General features: G+C 56.6%; 1 protein-coding gene across 4 annotated transcripts; it reads left to right on the top strand.

Moving 5' to 3' along the window:
- Window positions 1-26,619, top strand: TOP1MT (DNA topoisomerase I mitochondrial). Of its 4 annotated transcripts, XM_029201443.1 has the most exons (16): window positions 1-102; window positions 3,046-3,112; window positions 4,012-4,949; window positions 10,105-10,223; window positions 12,492-12,613; window positions 13,517-13,639; window positions 14,133-14,320; window positions 14,992-15,136; window positions 15,492-15,635; window positions 15,890-16,075; window positions 17,929-17,997; window positions 18,268-18,382; window positions 18,869-18,996; window positions 19,464-19,558; window positions 25,844-25,993; window positions 26,463-26,619. In XM_029201443.1, exons 3-16 carry the CDS (start codon window positions 4,048-4,050, stop codon window positions 26,563-26,565), a joined length of 2,589 nt encoding a protein of 862 aa, XP_029057276.1. In that variant the 5' UTR covers window positions 1-102; window positions 3,046-3,112; window positions 4,012-4,047; the 3' UTR covers window positions 26,566-26,619. The 4 variants fall into 4 exon arrangements, with proteins under 4 accessions (XP_029057276.1, XP_029057278.1, XP_029057277.1 ...); XM_029201445.1 differs by lacking the exons at window positions 1-102; window positions 3,046-3,112 and adding an exon at window positions 3,876-3,920; XM_029201444.1 differs by lacking the exons at window positions 1-102; window positions 3,046-3,112 and having other exon boundaries at window positions 3,983-4,949.

The raw sequence follows: 26,619 nt of genomic DNA on the forward strand, positions 1-26,619 counted from the left end.
ATTACTGCAACGTGGAAATGTTCTCAGTAAAACTCTGTCTTCTTGTGACTCGTAGCAGTGCCTGAAGGAAGAAGGTACATTCTCCGTTTCAGAAGATACCAGGTAGGGTTTGTCCTGTGTCCCTTTCCCTTGTGCAGGAGGTGAGGTAGGGTGGTGAGGGTGCAGCAGTGGGAGGGGCAGCGACATCACCTTCAGTCCTGAGTCTGGCCTTGGCATTGGAATTGGGACCTGCACTCCCTGTTTTTATCCAGTCTTTGCTCTCACTTGAGCAGAAGTGAAGAATCTGGTAGAACCACAGAACGACTGGTAATGGGAGCTGCTGGCTGCCGCGCAGGAAATCAGTCTTTTGCGCGTTCTGTGAAGGCCTTCTGTGAAGGCCGAGGACTGGCCCCCTCCATCTGCTGTCGGTCCTCTCTTTTGTGGTTTTTATTTTATCAATAAATAAAAGATCTTGTCAGAAATAATTGTAAACTAGGTAACAATCAACATAACCACATCTTTTTCAAAGAATAGAACCAAAAATTGTTTAAAAGGCATTAGGCATATGGTTGTCTCTGACCTTTCTTTACCTCTCCTGTTTTCTACCACTTTCTTGTCTCAGAGGATCGTATAAATAGCTCTCTTTGTCCAGTAGAACAAAGAAAAAACCTGATGGAAAAAAACCGTGGTAGGTTTTGCTTTTGGAAACTTTGGTGTTGGAAACACGTGTGGCTTGATGACAGGATTTGCGTATCAGTTCATGGTGAAAGGAGTCCAGGCTTCAGAATCAGGCAGTTGAAGCTCTGTTGTTCTAAATAGTATTTCCAGTTTTGAATGAAGCACCTGGCCTCGGAGTACAGGATTAGTTTAATTTGATGTTTTCTCTGAGTCATGTCAAATCATGTTTATTAGTTTCCCGTAATCGGGTGGGGGGGAGTGGGGTGGGGGGAGGGTGGGTCCCTCCCTTTTCTGGCTGCCGTTTGCTCCCTCCCTCCCTGCTGGACCCCCGCTGTGAGTGGTGGATGAACTTCTGAGCAGGCCCCTGGGTATGCAGCTCACACACCATCGACGTGGGGATCGTTATGGTGAAGTGTCTCAGATGTTAAATGTTGCTGAAATTTTACAGAACTGCTTGGCCAGACAGACAGAAGCATGTGCGACCTAGGTCTAGCTTGTGGGCCTCATCGTGCGGCCCCCGTGCTGTGAACAGAGGCAGGATTTCTCCTGTGCCTGGTGTTCTGTCCCAACTCTTCTTTTTCTCTCATGGAAAATGTCAGAAATTTTGGGAAACCTTCCTTTTGTGTTTGTTTTTGTTGTGATAACATTTACATAATGTAAAATTCGTCATTTTAACCATTTCAGGGTGTACAGTTCCTTGGTACCAAGGACGTTCACAATCTCGGGCAGCTATCAGCACGATCTAATTCCAGAATTTTCTCATCACCTCAAAGGGAAACCCCATACCCCTCATTTCCCTCTTCCCCCAGCCCCTGACGACCTCTTATCAGCCTTTTATTTCTACGAATTGGCCTGTCCTGGGTATGTTGTACAAGTGGGTCATACAATATTTGTCCTTTTGTGTCCGGCTTCTTTCACTTAACATATTTTCAAGATTCATCCACATTGTAGCACGTATCAGCACTTCATTTTTATTTATGTAAAAAATTATTTATTTATTTTTGGCTGTGTTGGGTCTCCGTTGCTGTGTGCAGGCTTTCTCTGGTTGTGGCGAGCGGGGGCTGCTCTTTGTAGCAGTGCGTGGACTTCTCATTGCGGTGGCTTCTCTTGTTGCAGAGCACGGGCTCTAGGTGCGCAGGCTTCAGTAGTTGCGGCATGCGGGCTCAGTAGCTGTGGCTCACGGGCTCTAGAGCGCAGGCTCGGTAGTTGTGGCGCACGGGCTTTGTTGCTCCACTGCACGTGGGATCTTCCTGGACCAGGGCTCGAACCTGTGTCCCCTGCATCGACAGGCAGATTCTTAACCAGTGCGGCACCAGGGAAGCCACAGCACTTCATTTTTATGGCTGAAAATATTTTACTGTTTGAGTATAGCGCCTTTTGCTTATCCGTTCATCTGTTGATGGACATTTGGGGTTGTTTCCACCTTTGGGCTCTTGTCAGTATTGCTGCTGTGAACATTCCCTCACAGTATTTGTATGAACACCTAGGAGTGGAGTTGCTGTGTCTCGTGGTAGTTGTTTGCCTCGCTCCGGCACTGCCACACTGTTTCCCAGGGTGGCTCCACAATTTTACATTCCCACCAGCAGCGTACGAGGAGCTTGAGTTCTCCACACGCCTGCCAGCACTTGTTATTGTCCATCTTTTCGCTGTAGCCATCCTAGTGGGTGTGAAGTTGGTCAGTCTCCTGGTCGCGGGCCTCCCTTGCCCTCCGTAAGCCAGTGCTTGGCCCCCCAGGGCCTGTCCCCATGGCGGTGTTTGGGTGGCAGCTGCAGGGCCTGCCCCACGCTCCTGCTCGGGCCTGTTGTGTTTGATCTCTCTGTTTAGTTTGGGTTTTGTTTCTGAATGTGTTTCTCGCAATTACTGCTTCTTCAAGGCTACTCTTGAAGGACCGTTTTTCTAAATTGACCGTTTTTTTTTTCCTTTAATTTTTAATTTTTTTGGCTGCGCAGCACACGGGATCCTAGGTCCCCAAGCAGGGAAGCGTGGAGTCTTAAGCATGGACCACCAGGGAAGTCCCATGGCAGTCACAGTATTGACAGGGGCCGGGGGTGGGCAGAGGTGGACCTGGTGGGTGACAGGGCTGGCTGTGCCATCCGCTCTTTCTGCAGCCCCCGCGGGTCTCCTGTCGGCAGGACGTGTGCCAGGGGTGCTTTTGCAGCTGCCAGCAGCTCCTTAGTGTCAGACTGGAGTTGCGCTCATTCACCCCCTGCCCACAGATGTCCTGTGAATATGCTCATGTTCACCAAACATGTTGTGAAAAATAGAGAGTCCACTGAAAAGACTGGAGACTCTGTAGTCTGTAATGTAGGTTATTTATCTGTTTTCAAAATGGTAGGCTTTCTAAGTGAGCAGCAGATTTATGTATTTACGTATGGTTTTGTATTCCAGATCTGCACAGACCGCCAAGCCTGTGAAGACGCATAACAGTGAAAAGCTTTGCAAGAAAAAAGGCCAGGTAACGTCTTCAGGTGTGATTCTCGTGAGCAGCTTTCTAGGCGCTCGTGCTTGCGTGTTTATTCTTGCAAGTGTAAGAAGACAATGGATGGGGATTTCCCTGGCAGTCCAGTGGTTAAAACTCCATGCTTCCACTGCAGGGGGCATGAGTTCCATCCCTGGTACCGTGCGGCGTGGGCAAAAAAAAGACAATGAATGACCTTACTGTCTGACTTTCTTTCTTTTTTTAAAAAAATATTTTATTTATTTATTTATTTTTTATGGCTGTGTCAGGTCTTAGTTGTGGCACGCAGGATCTTTTGCTGCAGTGCACGGGCTTCTCTCTAGTTGTGGCATGTGGGATCCAGAGCATGTGGGCTCTGTAGTTTATGGCACACAGGCTCTAGTTGAAGCGCATGAGCTCAGTAGTTGTGGCACGTGGCATTAGTTGCCCCGTGGCATGTGGGATCTGAGTTCCCCGACCAGGGATTGAACCCGTGTCCTGTGCATTGGACAGCGGATTCTTTACCACTGGACCACCATGCAGATCCCCTGTCTGACTTCCTAATAGGAATGCATTGTGAAATGAGTCTGTGGAGCCTGGGTGGGGGAAGTGGCATTGGAATAGCTGCTCCTCCTGTGCCCTTTCCCAGTGGGGTTTGTTCCCCAGGGGCAGTGCACTGCCCTGGGTTCCACTTCTGACAAGGGCCAGGAGGGCTGAGACACAGAAGCTATTTTCTGAAGCTCCTTTGGAGGCAGTAGAGGCGCATAGTCTGGATTTGTTGCTCCTCTGATGGAAGCCTCTGTGGGGAAGGGCAGGGCAGGATGTGGTGAGTAAAGCAGTCACTGGGGTCTGCGACCTGGGTGGGTGCTGCCTGTGGGGTGTGGCCCACTCACAGTGTGCTCTCTCTCCTGCACAAGGTTCCGAGGCTACAAGGCCCTGGGGACGAGAGGAAGATGGCCCTTGGTGATCTCCAGGTGTCCTCTGAGGATGGGGCACTGCAGGCTGTGCCCAGCGGCCAGGATGGTGGGAAGGCTGTGTGGCCCAGCACCCTGGGAGAGGGAGACAAGGAGCAAGTGGGCGCAAGCCAGGGAAAGGATGGGGTGAAAGTGAAAAGCAAACAGAAAAAAAAAAAGGAGAACATATCGGAAGAGCAAAGGCGGGAAGGGCTTAAGGAGAAAGGTGCTGGGAGACAGACCAAGGCTTCGAAGCTGGAGGAGGGCAGCGGGGACTGGAGGGGTGCATGTGGCCACAGCAGGAGGGCGCCTGCGGAGAGGGGGCGCGGGCCCAGCAGGGAGGCGGTGCATGGAGGCGATGGGGACGCGGGAGCTGAGAGCCGCAGGGAAGACGCGCAGACGGAGGCGGGGGGAACGTCCACAACGGAGCAGCTAGCCTACACCGAAAAGGTGGGAGAGTTGGTGGGGAGGAAGCAGCTACGAGGGAATATCGAGGATGGGAAAGACATGTGGGCTGGAGAAACTAAGAAAGAAGAAAATGAAAAATGTGATGCTGGTAACGAGTCCGCATCAGAGACTGTGGTTTCCAGAAAAGTCAAAAAAAGGAAGAAGGACAACGTGGGCGGAGCAGGGGCTCCGGAAGCAAAGGAACAGAGACAAGGGGATGGGGAGCTGGGGAGGGATGGGCTCGCGGAGAGGGCCATCAGGTGTGGACTGGGCCGCCCCGGGAAGGACGTACGGTGGGAGAAGCGACGGAGAGAGGAGATAAGTCGGTGTGGCCTGGAGCAGGGCAGAGGCCAAGAGGAGGAGCCGGTCGGTGCAACGTCCCGAGGGAGAGACAGGAAAAGGGACCACGAGGCCACCAAAGGGCCGGAGGAGGAGGGAGAAGGCAGGTGGAGATGGTACGCTGGCCCCGCCCCCGCCCTGGCCCCGGCCCCGCCCCCACTGCCCATCACCGCCCCCACTGCCCATCACCACCCCCTGCAGACCGTGCCCCGCCCCTCACCCGGTCACCACCCCTGTAGCCCCGCCCCGGGCTCGGCCCGCCTCCGCCCCACCCCTACCCGCGGTCTCTTTCACGCCCACGTGTGGGCATAAAGAGAAGGTGGCTGTAAGTGCTGGCTTTTGCTGCGGCTGTGGGCCTGTCGGGGAGGCGTGGTGGGTAACGCCAAAATACTGTAGGGCGGGGGCAGCTTTGAAATGTAGGTGTTACCGGGTGCTAGTGAGAACCAGCGTCCGTGATGCACTTGGCTCTGTGTCTCCATTGCTTTTGGCCAGTCCTTGGCGAGGTAGGTGCTGTTATCTCCACTTACCAGGTTAGGAAACTGAGGTACAGAGAGGTTAAGCAACTTGTTCGCGGTCACAGGGACACTAAGCAGAGGAGCACACATTGGACACCGCCGTCTTAACCATTCCTCCTGGGCCGTCTAGCCTGCAGCCACCAGCCGCGTGTGGCTGTGAGCTCCTGAGATGTGGCTGGTCCCGGTGGGGACATGCTGTGGGTGTAAAGTTCATGCTGACCTCAAATAGTAGGAAAAAGAATGTGAACTTATTTTTTATATTGATCACACATTGTAGTGACAATATTTTAAATATTTTGGTTGAAATTAAGTATATTGCAAAAAATCAAATCGGTTTAAAATTCACTTGTGGCTTGTGTCACATTCCTGCTGGTCAGTGCTGTTTCACACCTTGTGAGGGGTGCAGCAGAGGCCGCAGGTGGGGCTGCCAGCTTTGGGATCAGAATGGTCTTTATTGGTATCAGATCCGGCTTTCAGCAACGATATGATTCTGGGGAAATTAGATTTTCTGAGCCTCTTTTTTCTTGTATGTGAAATGGGGTACTCTTTGTGGAGTTGCTAGTATGAGGAGACATGTGAAGGCTTATGAAGTGGGTGGGTGTGAAGTGGTCTCTCATTGTGGGTTCAATTTGGATTTCCCGGATGGGTAAGGATGTTGAGCATCTTTTGTGCTTATTGACCGTTTGTATATCTTTGGAGAAACGTCTGATCAGTTTCTTTGTCTATTTTTATTTTAGTTGGGTTATTTGTCTTTTTATTGTTGAGATGTAAGTGTTCTTTATATATTCTAAACACTAGATTCCTCAGATACATGATTTGCAAACATTTTCTCCCTCCCTGCGGGTTGCCTTCTCATTTTCTTGATGGTGTCCTTTAAAGCACAAAAGGTTTGAAATTTTGATGAGCCCACTTTAGCTGTTTTATTTTTCCTTGCTTGTACTTTTTAAAAAAAATTATTTTATTTTTGGCTGCGTTCAGTCCTTGTTGCTGTGTTTGGGCTTTCTCTAGGTATGGCGAACGGGGTCTACTCTTCTTTGTGCTGTGCTGGCTTCTCATTACAGTGGCTTCTGTTGTTGCAGAGCACGGGCTCTGGGCTCGTGGGCTTCAGTAGTTGCGGCATGTGGGCTCAGTAGTTGTGGCATGTGGGCTCAGTAGTTGTGGCACATAGGCTTAGTTGCTCTGCAGCATGTGGGATCTTCCCAGACCAGGGATCAAACCCGTGTCCCTTGCATTGGCAGGCGGATTCTTAACCGCTGCGCCACCAGGGAAGTCCCTGTTAAATCAGAATGTGAGTTCTCTAACCTTGTTTTTCTCTTTCAAGATTGTTTTAGTTATCCTGGATAGCTTGTATTTCCATGTGAATTTTAGGATTGGTTGTCAATTTCTGCAAAGAAGCCAACCTTTTGATGGGGATTGGGTTTTTCTGTGGATCACTTTGGGGAATATTGCCATCTTAGCAAAATGAGTCTTCCAATCCATGAATATGGGATGACTTTCCATTTACTTTGATCTTCTTTAATTTCTTTCGGCATGTTTTGTAGTTTAAAGTGTACAAATATTTTACTTCTTTGGTTAAGTTCATTCCTAGCTATTTTCATTTTTTGGTGCTACTGTAAATGGAGTTGTTTTGTAATTTTCTCAGGTAATTCACTGCACGTGTAAAGAAAGCAAACCAATTTTTGTATATTGATCTTGTACCCTGCGACTTCGCTGAATTAATTTATTAGCCCTAATAATTTTTTGTTGTTGTTGTAGAATCTGGTGGGTTTTCTATACACAAGATCCTGCCATCTGCAAATAAAGACAGTTTACTTCTTCCTCTCAAATTTGGATGCCTTTTACTTCGCTTTCTTGCCCGTGTGCTCTGGCTAGAACCTCCAGGACCGTGTTGAATAGCAGTGTCCAGTTCTGATCTTGGGGCCATAGCACCTTTGAGTATGATGTAGCTGTGGGGTCTTTAGCTGCTCTGTCTCAGGTTGAGGAGGGTCCCTCCATCCTAGTTTGTTGAGTGTGGCTTTTTGCTTTTATCGTGAAAGGGTGTTGGGTTTTTTTGTCAGATGCTTTTTCTGCATCTCTTTAGAGATTTTACAGTTTTTGTCCCGCCACATTCCCGTTTACTAAATTGCAGTCTGAATTTAAAACACAGTGGCCTCAGCATTCTGTGGAAGGAACAGTGGGCCTGGGCTAGAATGTACTTCCTGATTTTAGAAGGATTATAAGAGAGAATATGTGCAAGGCCTCTAAGCACACTTGGCAGAAGGTGGGCCTCAAGGAGTACCGGCTGCTGCAGTCCTAGTGCATATGTCCAGCCAGCGGATGCGCGGCTTATTCCAAAACGGTGATGACCAGCACCGTGGCCCGCCTGGGTGCTGAGATCCAGCCCTTGCAGCCATGCAGCTGTGTGCCAGTGCTTCAGCCCCCAGATGTCAGCGGGGACTGCGGAGTTGGTGGCAGTAGTGGGGGTTAGTGAGGATGTGGGCTTGTCTCTGCTGCATTCCTCTGGTGGCGGGAGGCGCGGCAAACGTGCCTGGGCCGCTGTGTACTCTCTGGGTGGGCACTGACAGGTGTGCACCTGTCCACTTCCCACAGTCCCTAAGCCGCATCTTACAGATGCAGGGGAGTTGGACACCTGCCCAAGGCTGACAAATGGTGGAGCCCTGTCCACTGCTGGCTCAGGGCCCACGGATGGGCATCGTGGCCTGCTCCAGACCGGGACTGGCCCTGGAGGGCTAGCAGCTGGATCGTGCTGCCCAGGGCGGAAGTGCGGGTCAAACCCAGGGACAGTGAGTGCGGGAGGGAGGGCTCAGCTGCACAGGGGTGAGAGGTAGTAAGGGGCTGGTCTGCAGTGATGGTGTTACAGGACTTGCAGGAGGCCGCGTGGGCCTGAATGAAGGCGCCCCTGGTGTTTGCACATCGTATCCTTGCACAGCTTCACTTGTCAGGCCCTCTGACAGTGTGGAAGCGCCCCTCTTCCATGTCTGGCCTGGTGTGCCGGGCGAGCGTATGATCACAGAGGACCCACCAGGTGCCCTCGGGAGCTGGGGGGCGGAGGGAGGTGGGCAAGCGCTAAAGCCCTGTGCCGGCCCCTCGCGCAGCTCCCAGGCGGCCTTCCGGGAGGAGCCTCGGGGCGGTCATGGGCCAGAGCTTCGGGACGGAGGGGTCGGCGGGACTGGACTTGAATCCAGGGCCTGTCTGCAGTATCAGGAGGCAGGCCTGAGAGCACAGGGAAGCGGGCGGAGGAGCAAGGCGGGGACAAGGGACCGGGCGGAACCACCCTGTGCCTGCCCAGTGCCGCTGTGCAGCCTGCAGGAGGCCAGCGCGGTCCTCGTTCATCCACCAAGCCCGCCAAGTGCGCCGGGGCGGGGTGGGGCCGGCCCGAAGATGAGGGGCAGGGCGGGTGCGCCGGGCCTTTGCACGTGGGGGGCAGGTTCTCGCTCCCGGGGCTTAAGAGGGCAAACGCAGGGTGCGCCCCGATGCCCCCCCAAGGCCCCCAGACCCGGCGGAGGGTCGTCAGCTGAGTCCAGTAAGGTGGCCGAAGACCCTGGGCGGAGGCTCCGGAAGGGCACATCCATGCTCCTCCCAGACATCTGACCGTTGCATTTGGGCGGGATGGGAGTGCAGGGGGGAGCGCACGTTGCTCTTCGGTTTCCCCAAAGGGGATCTGAGACCACAGATGCAGCACGTGCCCCGTCTCACGCCTGCTCCCCTGGGGGCCCCCATTTGGGAGTTTCTTCCCCCACTGTTTTTTTGTTTTGGTAAGTTCTGTTGCTCATGTAGCTGTGCCTGGCCTAAGCACCGCAGTGTTTGGTTTTGAACTTGATATGTGTGTGGTCTCACACTGGCCTCTCATTCCATGTTGGATTCTCAGTTCCTCCATTTCCAGGAGCTTTTGGTCCATTCATTATTTGCACGGGCACATAGCCCGTGATCAGTTCCCCTTAGTGGCTTTTGTGCTGCGACCTGAGGCTTGCTTCTGCCCACAGCGCTCCCAAGCTCTTTCCTGCGGGATGTGGGCAGAGGCCCTGTGGTCACATGGCGGGTGAGTTGTGGCGGGTGTGGAATAGCGGGAGGGAGGTGGGGATCTCCTGTGCGTGAAATGCCACCTTTCCAAAGAGCAGGCTGGGTTCACACCCTTACGGGGCTGCGCTCAGGGTTCCTGTTGGAGTTCTGACGTCATTAACTGAGTGCTTCCAGATGGTGTCTCACCGCAGTCTAACTGGTCCCCTTCTGTGACCTAAGTCCTATCAGTACTTCCACTTTACCGCCAGGGGCCAGAGATTTGCCTTGATCACGGAGTCCCGTCTGCCTCTGGGGGCCCGGGCCCTGCTGGTGGGGGTGGGAGGGGCGGTGTCCTGGGAACAGAGGGGTCGGGCCCAGGTGTGGAGCTGGGCTGCAGTGGCCGCTTCGCTGGTGCACCTTCGCTAGAAGCGTTCCGAAAAGAGCCGCAAAGGACAGGTGCGCAAGATTGCGAAAGGAGGTTGGAGCCAGACCTGGGGACGCTGGGGCGGTCCTGAAGCGACCCAGCTGGGGGAGCCTCTCTGCCCCTTTTCCTTCAGGTCAGGGAGGTGTGCTTGTCTAACGAGAGGCGTGGTCTGAGGTCAGGCAGGGTCAGTCACCGCACCCCTAGGGGGATGACCCCTCCTGTTGCTTACCTAGCTCAGCTGGGAGGTGGTCACGGGGCGTCCAGAGGGATGTGCGGGGAGGACCTGTGCTCAGGTGTGGCGTGAGAGTCGGAACCTTCTCGTGTGTCCTCCAGGTGGGAAGAGGAGAAGGAGAGTCCAGGCGGCGTGAAGTGGACGCAGCTGGAGCACAGAGGCCCATGGTTCGCACCCCCGTATCAGCCGCTTCCTGAGGGAGTTTGCTTCTACTACGATGGTGAGGACTGCGTGGGTGGCTCGAGTGACTGTGGCCAGGGACCTGCTTCTGCACCTGGTAACTGGCGGCCACCCAGGCCTGCTCCGTTGGTGGCTCTCCCACTGGGGTCTGGGCTGACCCGTGCACCTGGGAGACACTGGCCCTTTGCTCAGGAGCCAGGCTAGGCTGCTTCCAAGTCTGCAGTTCAGAGGCTCCCTGAGACATCAGGGGGGCCCTGCCCATCTGCAGCCTGGCACCCTCTCAGAACTGCCGTGCTTGCGGGGGTGGGGGCTGCACATCCAGTGCCCGATGAACCAGGCGGTGTCCTTGAACTCGCCCAGCTTGGTTCTGCCACCCCTGCCTTCCTGCTGTGCTGGCCCACGTGGGCCTGCATCCAGAAGGACCTTCTGGGGGAGGGCCTGCATCTCTGGGTCCCTGGGTGCTTGGAGCAAGCTGCCTGCAGGCTCCCAGCTGTTACCGTGGGCGTGTGCTGACTGGCCCGACCCCGCACTGCCCCTCCCCTGGGCCCTGGCCCTCTTCCTCTCCACCCCTCTGGTTAGGAGCGTCTGCTTAGTTGTTCTTTTGTTGTTCATTCTTTTGGCTGCGTTGCTGCACGTGGGCTTTTCTCTAGTTGCAGCAAGTGGGGCTTCTCTTATTGTGGAGCACGGGCTCTAGGCGCGTGGGCTTCAGTAGTTGCAGCGTGCGGGCTCTGGAGCACAGGCTCAGTAGTTGTGGAGCACGGGCTTAGCTGCTCTGCGGCCTGTGGGATCTTCCCGGACCGGGGCTCGAACCCGTGTCCCGTGCATTGGCAGGTGGATTCTCAACCACTGCGCCACCAGGGAAGCCCCTTTTGCTTAGTTTTGTGCTGCTAGTTTGACCTGTTTCCCCTCATTTTCTGCATCTCTGCTAGGGTAAGCCTTCTGAAGGTGGCCCTCCGCCTCTCCTGGGTCAGACCAGGCCGTCGGCAGGGCATGCGTGGGCACTGCACACAGGCCAGCCTTGGTCGCTGGCAAGTCGTCCCGGCTCCTGCCAGGCGCTGCCACAGGGAGGCCTTTGTGGACGGCAGGAAGGACTGCCTCCCCTCCTTCCCCTCCTCTCTCGCTGGGGCTCTTGTAGTGCTTGCCTCCTTGGGGGATCTGGTGACCCCGTGGGCTCCTGCTGGGTCACACGTGCCTGTCCCTGGGGGACACTCGGCCAGCACACACAGCCACGCTTTTTCTTTGTTTACCGCGACTCCATCGACGTGGGTGTTGGTTTAGAATCTGGTTTTCCGAGCTAGACTAGATTCCGTGACTGTCAGAGCCCGCCCTGTGCCTCGTGGGCACCTGGGCGGCCCAGACTTGGGGAGGGGGCGCTCGCAGGGCAGGAGCTGAGCCCCTCGGGCTTTGGCTGCTCAGCTAGTTCTCTGTCCTCCCGAGAAGCTGGTTTTGGGAAGAATTGTGCTGTTTTATCCCAAGTGCCTTTTGCTTACTATCAAAGTAACGTATATTTGTTTTTCCAATGTTTGTGATAAAAATCTTCAAACATACACAACAGTTGAGAGAACTCCGTGGTGAAGCCCCCGCCGGCCTTTGCGCTGCTCTGCTGCATCCCTGCCCTCCACTGAGCCGTCTCTCATACTGATTCTTGGAGTAAAATGTTGGAAGTCATTGGGCAGATGGGAGGGTGTTTAAAAGGTTGCAGCTGCTACAGTTATTCACCTCTTTCTGCTTCGGAGCCCTAACCTTTGTCTTACTTTTACGTTACGTGGCGATGTGTGTCCTAAAACTTCTCGTGTTTTTCTACTTTTTTTTTTGCGGTACGCGGGCCTCTCACTGCTGTGGCCTCTCCCGTTGCGGAGCACAGGCTCCGGACGCGCAGGCTCAGCGGCCATGGCTCACGGGCCCAGCCGCTCCACGGCATGTGGGATCCTCCCGGACCGGAGCAGGAACCCGCGTCCCCTGCATTGGCAGGCGGACTCTCCACCACTGTGCCACCAGGGAAGCCCCTTCTCCTGTTTTTCAACTGTAAATTTCCATGTAAGCGTGGCAGCAGAATAAATCATTAAAGCAGTATAAACGTGAGCGATTCTGGCCGTTGACGCCTCTACAGAGGCCTGGCCTGTGCTCCAGGACGCTTAAGCCACACCTGTGCGTGGCTGTGCTTGTCTTCTTAAATTTAGAGCCTTCTCCTGAACTAAAAACGTTGGCTATGTTACGATACAATACGACGTGTGTAACCAAGCGTGACTTAAGGGGCAGGACGTTGTGGGTCGGCTCCCTAAATCAGTGTATCTTCCGGCGTCTCCAGGGAAGCCCATGGAGTTGAGCTTAGCAGCTGAGGAGGTTGCCACGTTTTATGGGAAAATGCTGGATCACGAATATACAACAAAAGAAGTTTTCCAAAACAACTTCTTTAGCGACTGGCGGAAGGTACGTGCTGCGCGGCCGCGGTCTCTTGGTGTCGGCCTGCTGCTGTCAGATGCTTGCCCACCCTCACTTCTCTCCAGTGGCTGGAAGCCCAGGCAGAGCCGAGCTTGGAATCCCTAGGAAAGGGAGGTTGCGGGGTGCCAGGAGTGGCATTTCCTGGCCCCTAGGAAACAGAGATACTCGTTGGCAAGCTATCTGAAGATAAGGTGCTAGTTGCTTTTTCTTTTCTCATTAAAAAAAAACAAAACTGGGTTCTGTGGGCATCTGCACTCATCTTGGCTATACCTGTGGACTCCGCCCTCATAAAGCGCACCCCAGACCCCCTTCCTGCTGCTTTGGGCAGGACACCAGTGCCGCGTGTGCCCCTTCCCGGCTGGCGGGCACCTGGGTTCTGCCACAGGGTGTGGTGCGGTCTCACAGCTACCCCTGCAGGGACCTGGGGGTTGGTGGGGCTGTGGGCTGTGTGTGTGTGTGGCTGGACTGGGGACCACCAAGCACGTGTGTGTTCCACCGCGCGGGGGGCGGTGGGCCGACTTCCCTGGTGGTGAGTGAGGGGCCCCTAGTGCCATGCACGGTCCACGCAGCAGCCAGAGGGGGCGGTTCTTCGGATGCGGCCACGTGGCCCAACTCCGAAGGCCGCTAGGAGGAAGCACTGGGGCCTCAGCTCCCCGCCTGTCCACCTGCACACCTGGGCCACCTGCCTGAAAAGGCTCTCTTTGGGGGACAACTGCAGAGGCTGCTGGTCGGGGTGGCCTTGGTGTCTTTACCCAGAGTCTGCTCCTCCTGCTTCTGGGATGTCAGCGTTCCCTGTGGAGTGGGACCCCTGCCGCGGTGGGGGAGGGTCCCCGCTGCCCCTGTGACCGTTGCCTGTTGGATGTTGAGAACACGTGTCTGATTTTGGGGCAGGAAATGACAGCAGAAGAGAGGAAAGTAATCAAGCACCTGGACAAGTGTGACTTCACGGAAATCCACAGATACTTTGTGGACAAGACCGCCGCCCGGAAGGCCCTGCCCAAGGAGGAGAAGCAGGTCGGGCTGCTCGGGGGCTCAGTCTGGCGTGGGCCCCTGGGGCCTTGCGTGGGAGGCTGCTGGTATGCAGAAGACGACCCCCTCCTCTCACAAAAGCCGTTCCTGTGTGATTCTTCTAGACGAGACCCCAACAGGGTGTGGTGAAGGGGCCTCTGATTCCGCTCCGTTATTCTCAGACACTTTTGAGTTACGTGCCCCTAAACACATTTAAAAAGTGCTCCGTCCACCCAGAGCACGGGGGACAGTGACCCTGCCGTGTGAACTAGTGGCTCCGTAGTTCATGCTCCGTGGTGACAGTGGACCAGCACAGCTGCAGCCGGGAGCTGGGGGGTGGGCGCCCTGCCCTGCGCTCGGCCTGCCTGCCTCGCTGGGCCTCCCGGGGTCCCGCAGCAGTGAAGGGGCTCTGACGAGTCTTGTGCACCCGGCAAACGTGGGCACCAGTCTCGTCCTGTCTCTTCACCACTGATGCCTACACGCTGTTCTGTGAACGCAGAAGCTCAAAGAAGAGGCGAAAAAACTTCAGCAAGAGTTTGGCTACTGTATCTTAGACGGGCACCGAGAGAAGGTTGGCAATTTCAAGACCGAGCCCCCTGGGTTGTTCCGGGGCCGCGGCGACCACCCCAAGATGGGGATGCTGAAGAGGAGGGTCCTGCCGGAGGACGTGACCATCAACTGCGGCAGGTGCGCGCGGGGCGGGGGTGGTGGTGGTGGTGGTGGTGTTTGGTCCTGCCTGTCACCCGGGGGAGTGGGGCCCGATGCAGGGTGTGTCTCCGTCACTCCAGGCTCTGTGGGCCGGGCGGGAGGGCACCTTCCCCACAGATGGACGCTCTGCGGCAGCCCACGTGCTGTTTGCTGAACCAGCTCTTGTCACTCTGCCCCCTGCTTGAGGTTTCACTCCACCAAGAGAGCGTGTCCGTGTCCTTCCAACACAGTTTTCCGTAGTTGAGGTGATCGAGATGGTCTGGTAACACGTGAGCGTTTGGAACTTGCGGGCCACGCTCCAGCAGGAGCTTCTGTCCCTCCGCTGCGTGGACCGCGGCCGAGCCGGGTTGGCAGAAGCATCCTGGGAGCCCGGGCCCATCAGGAGCCCAGCGGCGGCTTGTGTCCTGTGGGGCTGCTGAGCTGGCAACGTGTGTGGCCTTGGGGGTGGCCGTCCCGGTTCACGTGTGGGAGCAGCAGCTCTGAGTGAGCCCCTCACACGCCTGGCGACACAGAGGCCGCGACGTGAGGGTGTGGCCTGGGCGAGGAGGCACCTGCAGTGCCGGCGCAGTCGCAGGAGGCGGTGGCGTTTGGCCGGTGTTTCAGGGAGCAGGGTCTCACATTGTCGGGTTTGGGTCACTCTCCTGCTGCAGGGACTCCGAAGTACCCGAGCCTCCGGTAGGTCACCGGTGGAAGGAGGTGCGGTGTGACCGCACAGTCACGTGGCTGGCGGCGTGGACAGAGAACGTGCAGAACTCCGTCAAGTACATCATGTTGAACCCCAGCTCCAAGCTGAAGGTGAGCCGGCTCTGACCTGCTGCCCCCGGCTGGGCCGGGCCGCTTTGGCAGGGAGTCCCTGAGGTCGTGGGTGTTAGCAGGCCAGTTTTGAAGTGATACCGTGTCCAGCGGCCGTTTGTCTTCAAAAGCAAGGGATTTAGATTTACACTGTCTTTAAATTTCGCGGAGTTTGGAGTCTGCTCTGCGGCCCTGAGCCGAGCGGGTGAGAGCGGGCCCGGGAGGGGGGTCGGCAGTGTTTGGAGTCTGCTCCGCGGCCCTGAGCCGAGCGGGTGAGAGCGGGCCCGGGAGGGGGGTCGGCAGTTGCCTGTTTGAAGGGATCACCAGGGTTCTCTCTGCTACTTGCTCCCTTCGTTAGGGGGAGAGAGACCGGGAGAAGTATGAAGTGGCTCGGCGCTTGAAAGGAGTTGTGGGCGAGATCCGTTCTCAGTACCGGGCCGACTGGAAGTCCCAAGAAATGAAGGCGAGACAACGCGCCGTGGCCCTTTATTTCATTGACAAGGTGCGGATGGTTCCAGGCTTTCCCGCCTGCTGTTCACAGATGCTCCAGTGGGTTGCAAAGACCTGGTTGGACGGGCAGCTGGGGGAACCGTGGGGCTCGTGTGTCCTGAGCCGGAGCCTCGGGCAGGTGGAGGGGTGGGTGTGTGCCTGAGTGCGTACGTGTGTGCGCCCGTCTGTATGTTGTGTGCCTGAGGGGCGTGTCCGTCTGTGCCCCTGTGTGTGTGCACCACGCCCTGATGGGCCCCGTCTGCTCAGCTGGCGCTGCGAGCCGGGCGTGAGAAGGAGGAGGGCGAGACGGCTGACACGGTGGGCTGCTGCTCCTTGCGCGTGGAACACGTCCAGCTGCACCCAGAGGCCGATGGCTGCCCGTACGTCGTGGAATTCGACTTCCTGGGAAAGGACTCGATCCGCTACTACAACAAAGTGCCGGTGGAGAAGCTGGTGAGTGCCTGGTGTGGGCGGTGGGTCGTGCCCCACGCTCGCCCCTGAGATCTGGGCGCTCTCTTTTGGGGAGCATTGGGAGGGCGCAGGGCCACGAGGCCCATTTGCCTGTCCCGTCAGGCTTGGTGGCAAGGCCGAACGCCCGTAGGCTGAACTGGACCTGCCTTCCAAGGCGCCAGCGCCGCCATTGCTCTCCTGGTGGGTTAGGGTGGCATTCTAGAGGCCAGGATTCCAAGAGCAGGGTGTTGGCAGGGCCGTGCGCCCTCTGCGGCTCTGGAGAGAAACCTTCCAGGCCCCCTGGCCTCTGGAGGTGCCCGTGCATCGTGGCGCATTGGCTCGAGGCTGCGGCAGTGCAGCTCTGCCTCCGTTGTCCCCGTGCATCTGTCTCTCTTCTTGTGAGGACACGGTCCTGTTGGAGTTGCCCCCCCACACTGTGACCTCGTCTTGACTCATTGCATCTGCAAAGACCCTATTTGCGAAAAAGGTCACGTTTTGAAGTTTTGGGAAGGACGTGAATTTGTGGGGGACACTGTTCACCCCAATGCACCTGGGAAGGGTCTTCTGGCCGCTGGGCATGCAGCTCGCTGTGATCACTCTGGCGGTGTCCCCGGTCTCCCCTCTGTGAACGATGAGCTTCAGGGGTTGAGCCTGCTGGCTGACGGCCATGCCCACAGCGCCTGGCCTCGCCCCTGCCGATGGAGGGACGGATGAAGTTGGCGGGGGGGCGGGGGGGGGTTAAGTCTCTGGTTTGCAGAGGGCTCTGATGGGAAATCAGGATTTCCACTCCTTCTGGAGTGACGAGCCCTAGAGTGTCAGTCGCCCTGGCCTCCGTCCGGGTGGGCCCCGTGTCACAGCAATGAGAGCAGACCCAACACTGACCACCTGCAACTTACACACACCTTACACAGACATGGCTGCCCGAACACAGAATGGGAAGTCTGGGGAGACCGTCGAGGGTGACAGAGAAACACCCACTCGGGAGGGGCTGCACAGCACGCCCAGGCATCTGAAATCTGTTCCAGGGCATGAATTGGTGGGGAGCCACAGGTGAAGAAAGGGAGAGGCTTTCCTTGGGGCAGGAGAAGGGGTTTTAGGATCACCACATGTCTCAGTTCAGGCCGCTCTGGTACAGCGCCTGGCCTTGGCACCCCGCTAACAGTGTTTCCGTCTCCTGGTCTGGAGGCTGGAGTCGGGGGCTGTGAGCCGGTGAGGCCCCTTCCTGGCGTGGCCGTGCTTTCTCACTGTCCTCACGGGGCAGAGGGCGAGGGAGCGCTGGGGCCACTTTCCTAAGGCACTAGCCCAGTCAGGAGTCGGGGGACTCGGGGGTCGCGGTGCCGAGAGCGGGGGCTGTTCCGGTCACTCTGGAGCTGGGCACCTGGTGTCCAGCCCCGTGGGGCACACACAGAGCTGCATGGAGAGACAGGCCCAGGCCGACACAAGCCGGGAGAACGTTTGCGCTCCCTTAGAAGGACGGAAAGGAAAGGGAGGGTGGAGGGAAATTGGACAAAGGGACCTTGAAGGTCCTCTGAGGCGCTGTGGTGTCAGACGAGTCTGACTGTGGACGTGGGGTCACCTGGAGGGACCTGGCGTGGGTGACGGAGGAAGGAGCCAGGGTGTGCATTGTGAGGGGACGGCGCCAGCCTCCTGATGGACAGCAGCCTGGACACGTGGCGTGTGACCCTGCGGTGGTGCTGACTGCTCCCTGGGAGAAACCCAGTCTGCTGGTCTCCCAGTTCTGCCGCACAGCTGGCCCTTCGCGCCCCTCGTTTACCTCCATCTCCTTGGCCCCAGGAGGCTTCTTCCTGCCCGGGGCACGAGGGGGTCTTTGTAAAGGTTTCTTCTCTCTGCCACAGGTGTACGAGAATCTGCAGATGTTCATGGAGAACAAAGGCCCTGGGGATGATCTTTTTGACAGACTGACCGTAAGCCTGGGGGGCTCAGAGCAGTGCTGATGGGGTGACCCAGGGCTGCAGCGCAGCTCGGCCTGTCTGCGTCCAGAAGGGCCAGGCTGACGCCACGGGGCGAGCGCGAGCGCTGACTGGCACGTTCTCTTGCACGAGAAGGCTGAGGGCCGTCTGTCTAACCACCAGCTTCCTTCCACCCAAAGGTGTTGGGGGGGGCCGGGAAGAGTGCTATGAAACTGTCCCCAAAGGAGACCACGTTTTGAGACCCACCTTCTTCCCCGTGTTCAGACCGCCAGTCTGAACAAGCACCTGCAGGACCTGATGGATGGCCTGACGGCCAAGGTGTTCCGGACCTGCAACGCCAGCCTCACCCTGCAGGGCCAGCTGAGAGCGCTGACCAGAGGTGAGAGTCCCTGGTGTGGGGACAGGGTGCCCGCTTGTGGGCTGGTGCCCAGCTGCTGGGTTGGTACGGGATGCCTCGTGGCCGGTGTCCAGGGCAGAGTGGAGCTCCCCTGGCCTGCGGGGACGTGTCAGGGATGTGCAGGTCCCCAGGCCGAGCCATCCCCGCAGGGCCACCCGCACGGTCAGGCCCCCTGCCCAGTCTCTGCGTCTGCTCCTCGGCAGAGTCGGTTTTGAAGCGCCTGTCCAGCTCTGCGTGTCCCCCCATCGTGTGCGGGAACCGTCTTCCTGCCACTCCCACCCCCAGCGGGGGCTCCTGGACATGGGCCTGATGCTCTCGGGGGGCTCTGGGGAGACCTCTTCTCTGCCTCTGTTGGGAGGCCCTTGGACTAGGTGCGGACCCTGAGTCCTGCCCTGGGAGGCCCTTCCTCGGGGCGGCAGCGGCTGTTGTCCTGTGGCGGCCGCTGCGTAACAGACTCCTGTTTTCTAGCTGAAGACAGCGTCGCCGCTAAGATTCTGTCTTACAACCGAGCAAATCGGGCCGTTGCCGTTCTCTGCAACCATCAGCGGGCGACTCCCAAGACCTTCGAGAAGTCGATGCAGACGCTTCGGTCGAAGGCGCGCGGCGGGCACGGCGGGAGGGCCTCTGGGGCGACTGCGCGGCTCCCCTCCTCTTCCCTCCCTGGGAGCGCACGGCCCTCGGAGGGGCTTGGGCACATCAGGGCTGCCCGGGGCCAGGTGCTGACCGGGAGGGAGAACCGGCTAAGGGAGGGCCAGAGGCCATCCTGCGCGGCCTTCTGGTGTGGAAGGGCCTCTAGCCCAGGAGGGAGGTCAGCGGAGCAGGGGGCCGGGTCTGGCTGGAGCAGGTGGTATGTCTGGGGCCGCTTGGCCTCACCCTGTCCCCTGGCCACAGAGTGACCAGTCAGGACCAGTGCTTCAGCACCCTGAATGGGCAGATGGGTACCCAGGGGACCTGGTCAGCTGGGCCCTTTCAGGGCATAGGGCCTGCAGGCTGTGGACGGTGGTCCCTGGGGCTGGACTAGGGTAGGCAGGAGCAGCCCTGACTGGGCCCCTCTTCTTTGCAGATTGAGGCGAAGAAGAAGCAGGTGGCCGAGGCCAAGGCAGAGCTGAAGAAGGCAAGGGCCGAGCACAAATGCAGAGGGGACGGCAGGTCCAAGAGGCAAGTGTCCGGAGGCCTCGGCCCATCCCAGTCGCGGGGTTGGCAGTGAGCCTGCTTTTGTCTTCACCAGTTCTCTGGTTTTCTTTTCAATCGTATTTTCTGATTCAAAAGATACAAACTATATTTGCGCCAAAACGTGAAGCAGTGCAGAAGTGCAGGAGGAGAAGCGCCTGTACTCGGGCACCCAAGCTCTGGGCCACATGGTTCTCTCCTTCAGAGGCTCTCGGCTCTGGGCTGTGGGCGAGCGGTTCCGGCTCGTTCACAGAGCTGCGCAGCCATCGTCACCGTATATTTTAGAGCGTTTCCATCACTGCAAACAAACCCCCTCCCCTCCCCCAGCCCCTGGACATTCGCACAAATGGAATCCCACCATCTGTGGACCTTGTCTGGCTTTTTTCGTTTAGCGTAATGTTGCTGAGGTCCACCCGCGTTGCAGCCCGTCAGTGCTTCAGTCGCCAAATATTCCGTGTGTGGCCAGACCACGTTTTACTGTCCATGTGTCTGGACGTTTGGGTGTTTCCACTGTGTGGCTTTCGTCGTAGAATCGTCGGGTTACTCTGTAGCGCCAAGGTTTAGCGTTTTAAGAAAGCGCCACCTGCTGTCCAGCGTGCTCACGTTCTCACCGGCCGTGCGCTGGGGCCCAGTTTCTCCACATCCTCGCTGGCACTGTTCTCGTCTTCCCTCGTTTTGGTTACAGTTCGGCGGATGTGGGTTTGCTTTGCGCTTCGCCGCTGGCTGACGACGTGTGAGGCTCTGCTCTCTGCTTACTGGGCGTTTGTGTGTGGTCTTTGGAGAACTGTCTGTTCAGTCCTTTTTCCGTTTTTCAGTTGAGTTCTTTGTTTTTTTTACTGTTGAGTTATAAGAGCTCATTATTCACTCCAGATACGAGTACCTTTTCAAATGTATGATTTTTTTTTTTTTTTTTTTTGGCCGCGCCACGTGGCATGCGGAACTTCCCCAACCAGGGATTGAACCTGCGCCCCCTGCAGTGGAAGCGTGGAGTCCTAACCACTGGACCACCAGGGAAGTCCTCAAATATATGATTTGAAAAGACTCTCTCCCATTCTGTGTGTTGTCTTTTTACTCTCTTGGTAGTGTGCTTTGAAGCACAAAAATCTTGATAAGTCTAGTTTTCGTTGCTTATTCTTTAGGTATCATGTCTAATAAGGCTTTGCCTGACCCGAGGTCATAAAGATGCATTTCTAGGTTTTCTTGTAAGAGTTTTATAGTTTCAATGTTTGCATTTAGGTAGTTGATCCATTTTGAGTTATTTTTTGTACATGGTGTGAGGTAAGGATTCCACTTCCTTTTTGCTCACGTGGACCCGGTTTTCCCAGCTCCACTCCCACCAGCTGAATGGTCTTGACACCTTGTGGAAGATCAGCTGATGGCAGGTGTTTCTGGGCTCTGTTCTGTTCACATTCATCTGTCTGTCTGTCTTCCCGCCAGTACCACTCAGTCTTGATTCCTGGAAGTTTGAAATCAGGAAGTGTGAGCTCCAGTTTGGTTTTCTCATTAAAGATTGTTTTGGCTATTCAGGGTCCCTTGAAAATCCAGATGAATTTGAGGGTTGGCTGGTCACTTTCTAAAGGGAAGTCAGCCTGGATTTTGATTGGGGTGTGGTGACGCTGTAGGTCAATTTGGGAAGTACCACCTTCTTAACAAGGCCAAGCCTTCCAGCCTGTGAGCACTGGGATGTCTTTTTAGATGTATCGTTCTTCTTTCATTTCTTTTAGCAAAGTTTTGGAGGACACGTTTTGCACTTCTGGGAGTTAAGTTTATTTGAAAGTGTTTTATTTTCGTTGCTGTTGTAAATGGAATTGTTTTCTTAATTTCACTTTTGGGTTGTTCACTGCTGGCTTTGTTGCATGTCCCCGAGCCCACCCACAGGTTCAGTGATTCACCAGGAGGACTTCCAGGACTCGGCATTGAGCTGAGATCCCTCACAGTGTCAGGACACACGGACGGTTCTCAGGCCCGCGGGCCGCTGCACACGACTCATTCCCACTCCCTGGGCTCAGAGCCGGCGCTTCCGCCCTCCTCCCCAGGGACCAGGATCTCAGGAGTGTTCCCCCTTGTTGTTACAAAATCATGTTCGTGGTCAGTCATCATAACTTTGCATTGCTTTCTTTCCCAGACCTTTCATCTGGGTTTTGTGCACAAGGGGCAGAAGTGTTGCCACAGAGAAACGTTTGTATGCATCTGGGCCAGAAAGACACACCACATCCAGGCGCTGGTGGGACGGACGCTGGATTTTTCACAGAGGCTCTCATGTTCATGTAATGTCTACGTGTGTACGGCTGTATCCTCCTGCTGATCCAGTGAGCAGCAGACACAGGATGGGCTGCATCTGGGGGTCCACCTGCCCCACTGGGCTGTGTGCCGGGGCAGCCCCCTCCCCTGCTACGGGCTGCCATTACCTGGAGAGTCTCAGGTGGAGCGCCGAGGCATCCCTGGGGCGGCTGTCCCTGTGATGTGCCCCCCCGCCCCCCGCTGGCACACATGCAGGATCCACAGCCTGGGCCGCGGGCAGTCTCTGCATCAGAGACACACGGCCTGGCGCACTTGATTTCTGACTGCCCCGCCAGAAAAACGGGCCTCTTCCTGGGGGCATCTGCAGGTGGCCCCAAGGTCCAGCCAGCAGCTATGTCTGCATGGTTAGGGTCCCACGAAGGGGTGTCCTAAATCTGCCAAAACCCTGGGGTCTGAGGTCCAGTCCTGGAGCCTCCGTCCCACTCGCTCTCCTGCTGCAGACGGTGCTGGGTTTCTGCCTAGAGTCAGGCCCAGGCAGCAAGACCCGAGATCCCCAGCAGACTGGTTGCTTTCCTGCAGCAGCAAAGTGGAGACGCCGCAAGTCCAACTCACAAGGCTTCCCTGAGCCCTCAGTCGCTTGTCCATCCGGAGGTTAGAAGTTGATCTGCTCCAAAGGGCACACATCAGGCCAGGTCACCAGCCTGGGTCCCATCTCATGAGAGCTCGTTAGAAATCCACCCAGCTCTCCAGACTCCAGGACGTGTCTCCCTCTCGGGAGAACCCCCTTCCTCACATGGACTCCTTCCCCAGAGATGTCAATAGGCAAACTCAGAGTAAGAAACCATCGTTTATGGAGATGTGTTTGCTGCACTGAGTTTGAATTCTAACCCTCCCACAGGCTGCAGAGCACGGCTGTTGAGTCCCCTTGACACTTTTCCTGCGCATCCTTTCTGATTGGGACGATTCCTCTGGCATTTATGAAGTTACACGGATTTTCCTTCTTCTTTTGGCCGTGCCGTGCGGTGTGTGGGATCTTAGTTCCCCGACCAGTGGAAGTGCGGAGTCTTAACCACTGGACCGCCAGGGAAGTTCCAGCCATTTTACATTTTGTGTCAGCTTTTTACTCTGCATCCAGGTGCGGTAGCCACAAAATACAGAGCCATTGCAAGAACTGTACTGTTTTTCTTTTTTTCTTTTTAATATTAATTAATTTATTTAGGCTGCTCCGGGTCTTAGTTGTGGTATGCGGGATCTTCATTGCGGCACGCGGACTCTTAGTCGCGGCACGCATGCGGGATCTAGTTCCCTGACCAGGGATGGAACCGGGCCCCCTGCAATTGGGAGCACAGAGTCTTAAGCACTGGACCACCAGGGAAGTCCCTGTCCTGCTTTTTCTTACTGCTAATTTTTTCAAATCCCTAGCAGGTAAACCTTTACAGGGTTAACCTTACAGCTGCCTGGGAAGATCCCAGCTGGAATGGGGGTTGGGGAGGGAGAGGGGAGAGCAGCAGTCTTTTCTAAAACTTTGTTCCAGGCTTTTCTGCTTGGAGGGGAGAGCCGTGTAAACTTCCAACATTTTTGGCCGATCCAGAGCTCAGTTTTGGGAATCTTTGGGTCCTTTCTCCCACCTGGAGAACAGAAGCCCAGGCATCACCTGAGCTGTATTTTCGCCCCTCACTTCAGCCATGGTGGTCAAAAGCAGCCTGAGGATCTGAGCCCAGTCAGCTGGGGTTGGACCTGTCATCTCCAGGCTCGCCTTCCCACAGCAGGCAGCAGCTCTCCTGCTGTTGCACACTGAGCGAGACTCTGGGCCACTCAGGGACCAAGGGCGTGTCCTGCCCCAGCCCTTCGTCCTTCCTTTCCAGAACAGAGCTCGTGCCGTGTTTCATGGGTCACAGTGCCAGCGAATCCCACTTTCCCGCTGACTCCTCAGACCACCTGTAGGTTCAGTGATTCCGTAGGACTCACAGGACCCTGCACGGTCACGGCTGTGACTTCGTGCAGTGAAAGGTCACGTGGGCACCCTCTGCCTGGCACATCCCGACCTTCCAGACTCCGGAGGAAAGCAGGAGTTCAGCGACCTGTACTGTCGGTACACAACTTCGGGCTCCGTGAGCCTTTCTCTTCTTACTGGTTAGGGAGGTGGGCGCCCTCCCCGACATCCAGCCTCGTAGGCAGGCCTTTCTCTCCAGGGTTGGTCGGGCCTGCTGTGTTGACTCGTCCTCTGCAGACCACACAGAAGTAGAGTTGATGCGTCTGGGTTGGCCTCACACCCTGCACCCCACTGAACTCGCCTGTTAGCCTTAGCAGTTTCTTGGCGGACCCCTTCGGGTTTGAGATCACGTCGTCCTCAAGCAGACAGTTTGCGTCTTCCTTTCCAGCCCGGACGCCTTTTACTTCTTCGTCTGCCTGGTGCTCTGGCTGGAACCTCCAGTGCAGATTGAGGACAGGTGGTGTGTGTGGACCCCTCGTCTTGTTGCCACCTCACGGGCCGAGCTCTGACTTCTGAGGAGGACGTCAGCTGTGGGTTTTCTTAGGTGCTTTTATCAAGGTGAGGACGTGCCCTCTGTTGCTTTTGTCGAGGTTTGTTTTTTTCCTGGAAGGTGCTGGATTTTGTCCGATGATTTTTCTGTATCTGTTGAGACGACGCTGTGTTGCACTAGTTGGATTTCGGGTGTCACGTTCTTGCATCCCAGGGATGAATCCTGTTCACTCGTGGTGCAGGATCTCTTTTATGCATCCTGGATTAGGCTTGCTGTTGTCGTGACGAGGATTTTTGCTTCTGTATTTACACTGGATAATGGTGTGTGGCTTTCCAGTGACGTCTTTGGTTCAGTGTCGGGGTGACGCTGGTCTCGGAGGGACATGGGAAGCGGTCTCTCCTCTTCTGTTTTGTGAAAGTTTGTGAAGAGTTGGAGGTAATTCTTCTTTAACCATTTGGTAGAATTCACCAGTGAACGCCTCTGGGCTTGGGCTGTTCTTTGTGGGAAGTTTTAAAATTGCTGAGTAATCGCTTTGCGTGTGTTCCCCGTCGCGTCAGCACTGGTGGCATGTCTCCCGGGAGCTGGTCTGCCCCACCAGGACACGGTCGTCTGTGGTTTCCCTCATCTTCCTGGTTTCTAGCGGGTGCCTCCTTTTATTCGCGGCTGCTGCGGCTGTGAAAGCATGAAAGACTCCCCAGGTGCAGGCAGGTGCTCCTTCGTCGTGGGGTGAGTGTGTGAGAATGTCCGGCCGCTAGACTGAAGGGTATTCTGTTCAGAGGCAGCTGCGGGGAAGCCTCCTGTGTCCTCCAGGAGGACTCGCGTGCGCCCCCCCGCCCCTCCCCTCTTGGTGGCGTCAGCAGCCATCTGCCATTTGCCGCTGGCACCCTGGCGTTCGGCTGGTGCCCTGGCGTTCGGCTGGCGCCCTGGCGTTCGGCTGGCGCCCTGGCGTTCGGCTGGTGCCCTGGTGGCCACTGCAGAGCGGTGCCTGTGGCTGCGGCCCACCCTTGTGCACAGCCTGGGGAGAGACCCCGCCTCACACGCTCCGCTGTAGTGTCTGTCGGGGCCGCTCAGCCTCTGAGAGCGGCGTTTCCTCCACCCACGGTCCTTCCACACGTGTCCAGGTGGGTTCGGAGCCGGAGTTCCCGGAACAAGGACTGGGGTTGAAGTTCACGTGCACGTGGATGTCGTGGCTGTGCCTGTCCCGTGTCCTCTGCAGGGTGCCCTGTCTGGCGTCTCAGGAAGGGCGTGTGGAGGGTGAAAGGAGGGTCCTGCCTTGCTAAATCAGCTTTTCTCTAAGACAGTAGGGATCAGGACTGAGCATCTTTCACAGGTGTGAAAAGGCTTTTGTATCTGATTCTGTCCTTTGCCCCCTGTCTGTTTGCTTGTGGCCTTCGGGTGCTTCCTGTGAGGTCAGGTCTGGATGGATGGTGCCTGCTTCGTGCCCAGGGGTTTCCAGCCTCCTGGGACTCCCCCGTCACTGGGCTCGCCTGGCCTGAGTGGAGCTGGGTGGTGCCAGCATGGGGGCTTGTGCCCCTCCTTCTCTCACCAGCTTCCTGGAGAAGAGGGGACGGCTGCTGGAGAGACTGGAGGAGCAGCTCGGGAGACTGAGCACGCAGGCCACAGACAAAGAGGAGAGCAAGCAGGTGGCCCTGGGCACGTCCAAGCTCAACTACCTGGACCCCCGGATCAGTGTTGCCTGGTGCGTGGGCCCAGGCCGCCGTGCCCACTCATGGCCTCGAGGAGGGGACTGGACCCCTGAGTGGCCCCAGTTCAGTCCCCTGGGCCCTGTGGTCAGCACAGGTCCTTCCTGTGATGGGACCCGACTGGCTGGTGTGTTTAATGCTGAGTCCTGGGTCACTGGTCCTCTCTGCCCGAGAGCTCTGGGGCAGTGGAAGGCTGGGGTGGGACCCCAAGCTGCATACCAGCCACAGAGAGCCCAGCCTGCCCACTGAGGGTGGGGTGACTGGGTCGCCTGTGTGCCCTGTAAGCGTCCCCTGAGCACCCCGCTCAGAGGACAGCTGGGCTGCACTGGGGGACATGGCCTTCTCCCTGCTGCCCTGGGCTGGTGGCCGTGCTGTGGGTGCTGTGCCCAGGAGGAGCAGGTTGGGTAGCCTGGTGTCCTGACCTCTGTCCCGCTCCTCCCAAGAACCCCGGTCTCCTCTTGGCAGGTGTAAGAGGTTTGGGGTGCCCGTGGAGAAGATCTACAACAAGACACAGAGGGAGAAGTTCGCCTGGGCTCTCGACATGGCAGGCGAAGACTTTGAATTCTGAATGAATGTCTCTGTGCCTCGTCGGAACTTATTTTTTTTCACCATTAAAGCAGAT

The sequence above is a fragment of the Monodon monoceros genome, unplaced genomic scaffold (genome assembly GCF_005190385.1).
Source record: "Monodon monoceros isolate NGI ecotype Baffin Bay Population unplaced genomic scaffold, NGI_Narwhal_1 Super_Scaffold_5, whole genome shotgun sequence".
Taxonomy (NCBI): domain Eukaryota; kingdom Metazoa; phylum Chordata; class Mammalia; order Artiodactyla; family Monodontidae; genus Monodon; species Monodon monoceros.

Bases quoted from the DNA above. Each gene is read 5' to 3' on its own strand.
- TOP1MT (XM_029201443.1), top strand. From the start codon at position 4,048: ATGGCCCTTGGTGATCTCCAGGTGTCCTCTGAGGATGGGGCACTGCAG. The intron at 14,321-14,991 runs GTGCGCGCGGGG...CTCCTGCTGCAG, and splicing joins GTGACCATCAACTGCGGCAG to GGACTCCGAAGTACCCGAGC. The intron at 18,997-19,463 runs GCGCGCGGCGGG...TCTTCTTTGCAG, and splicing joins TGCAGACGCTTCGGTCGAAG to ATTGAGGCGAAGAAGAAGCA.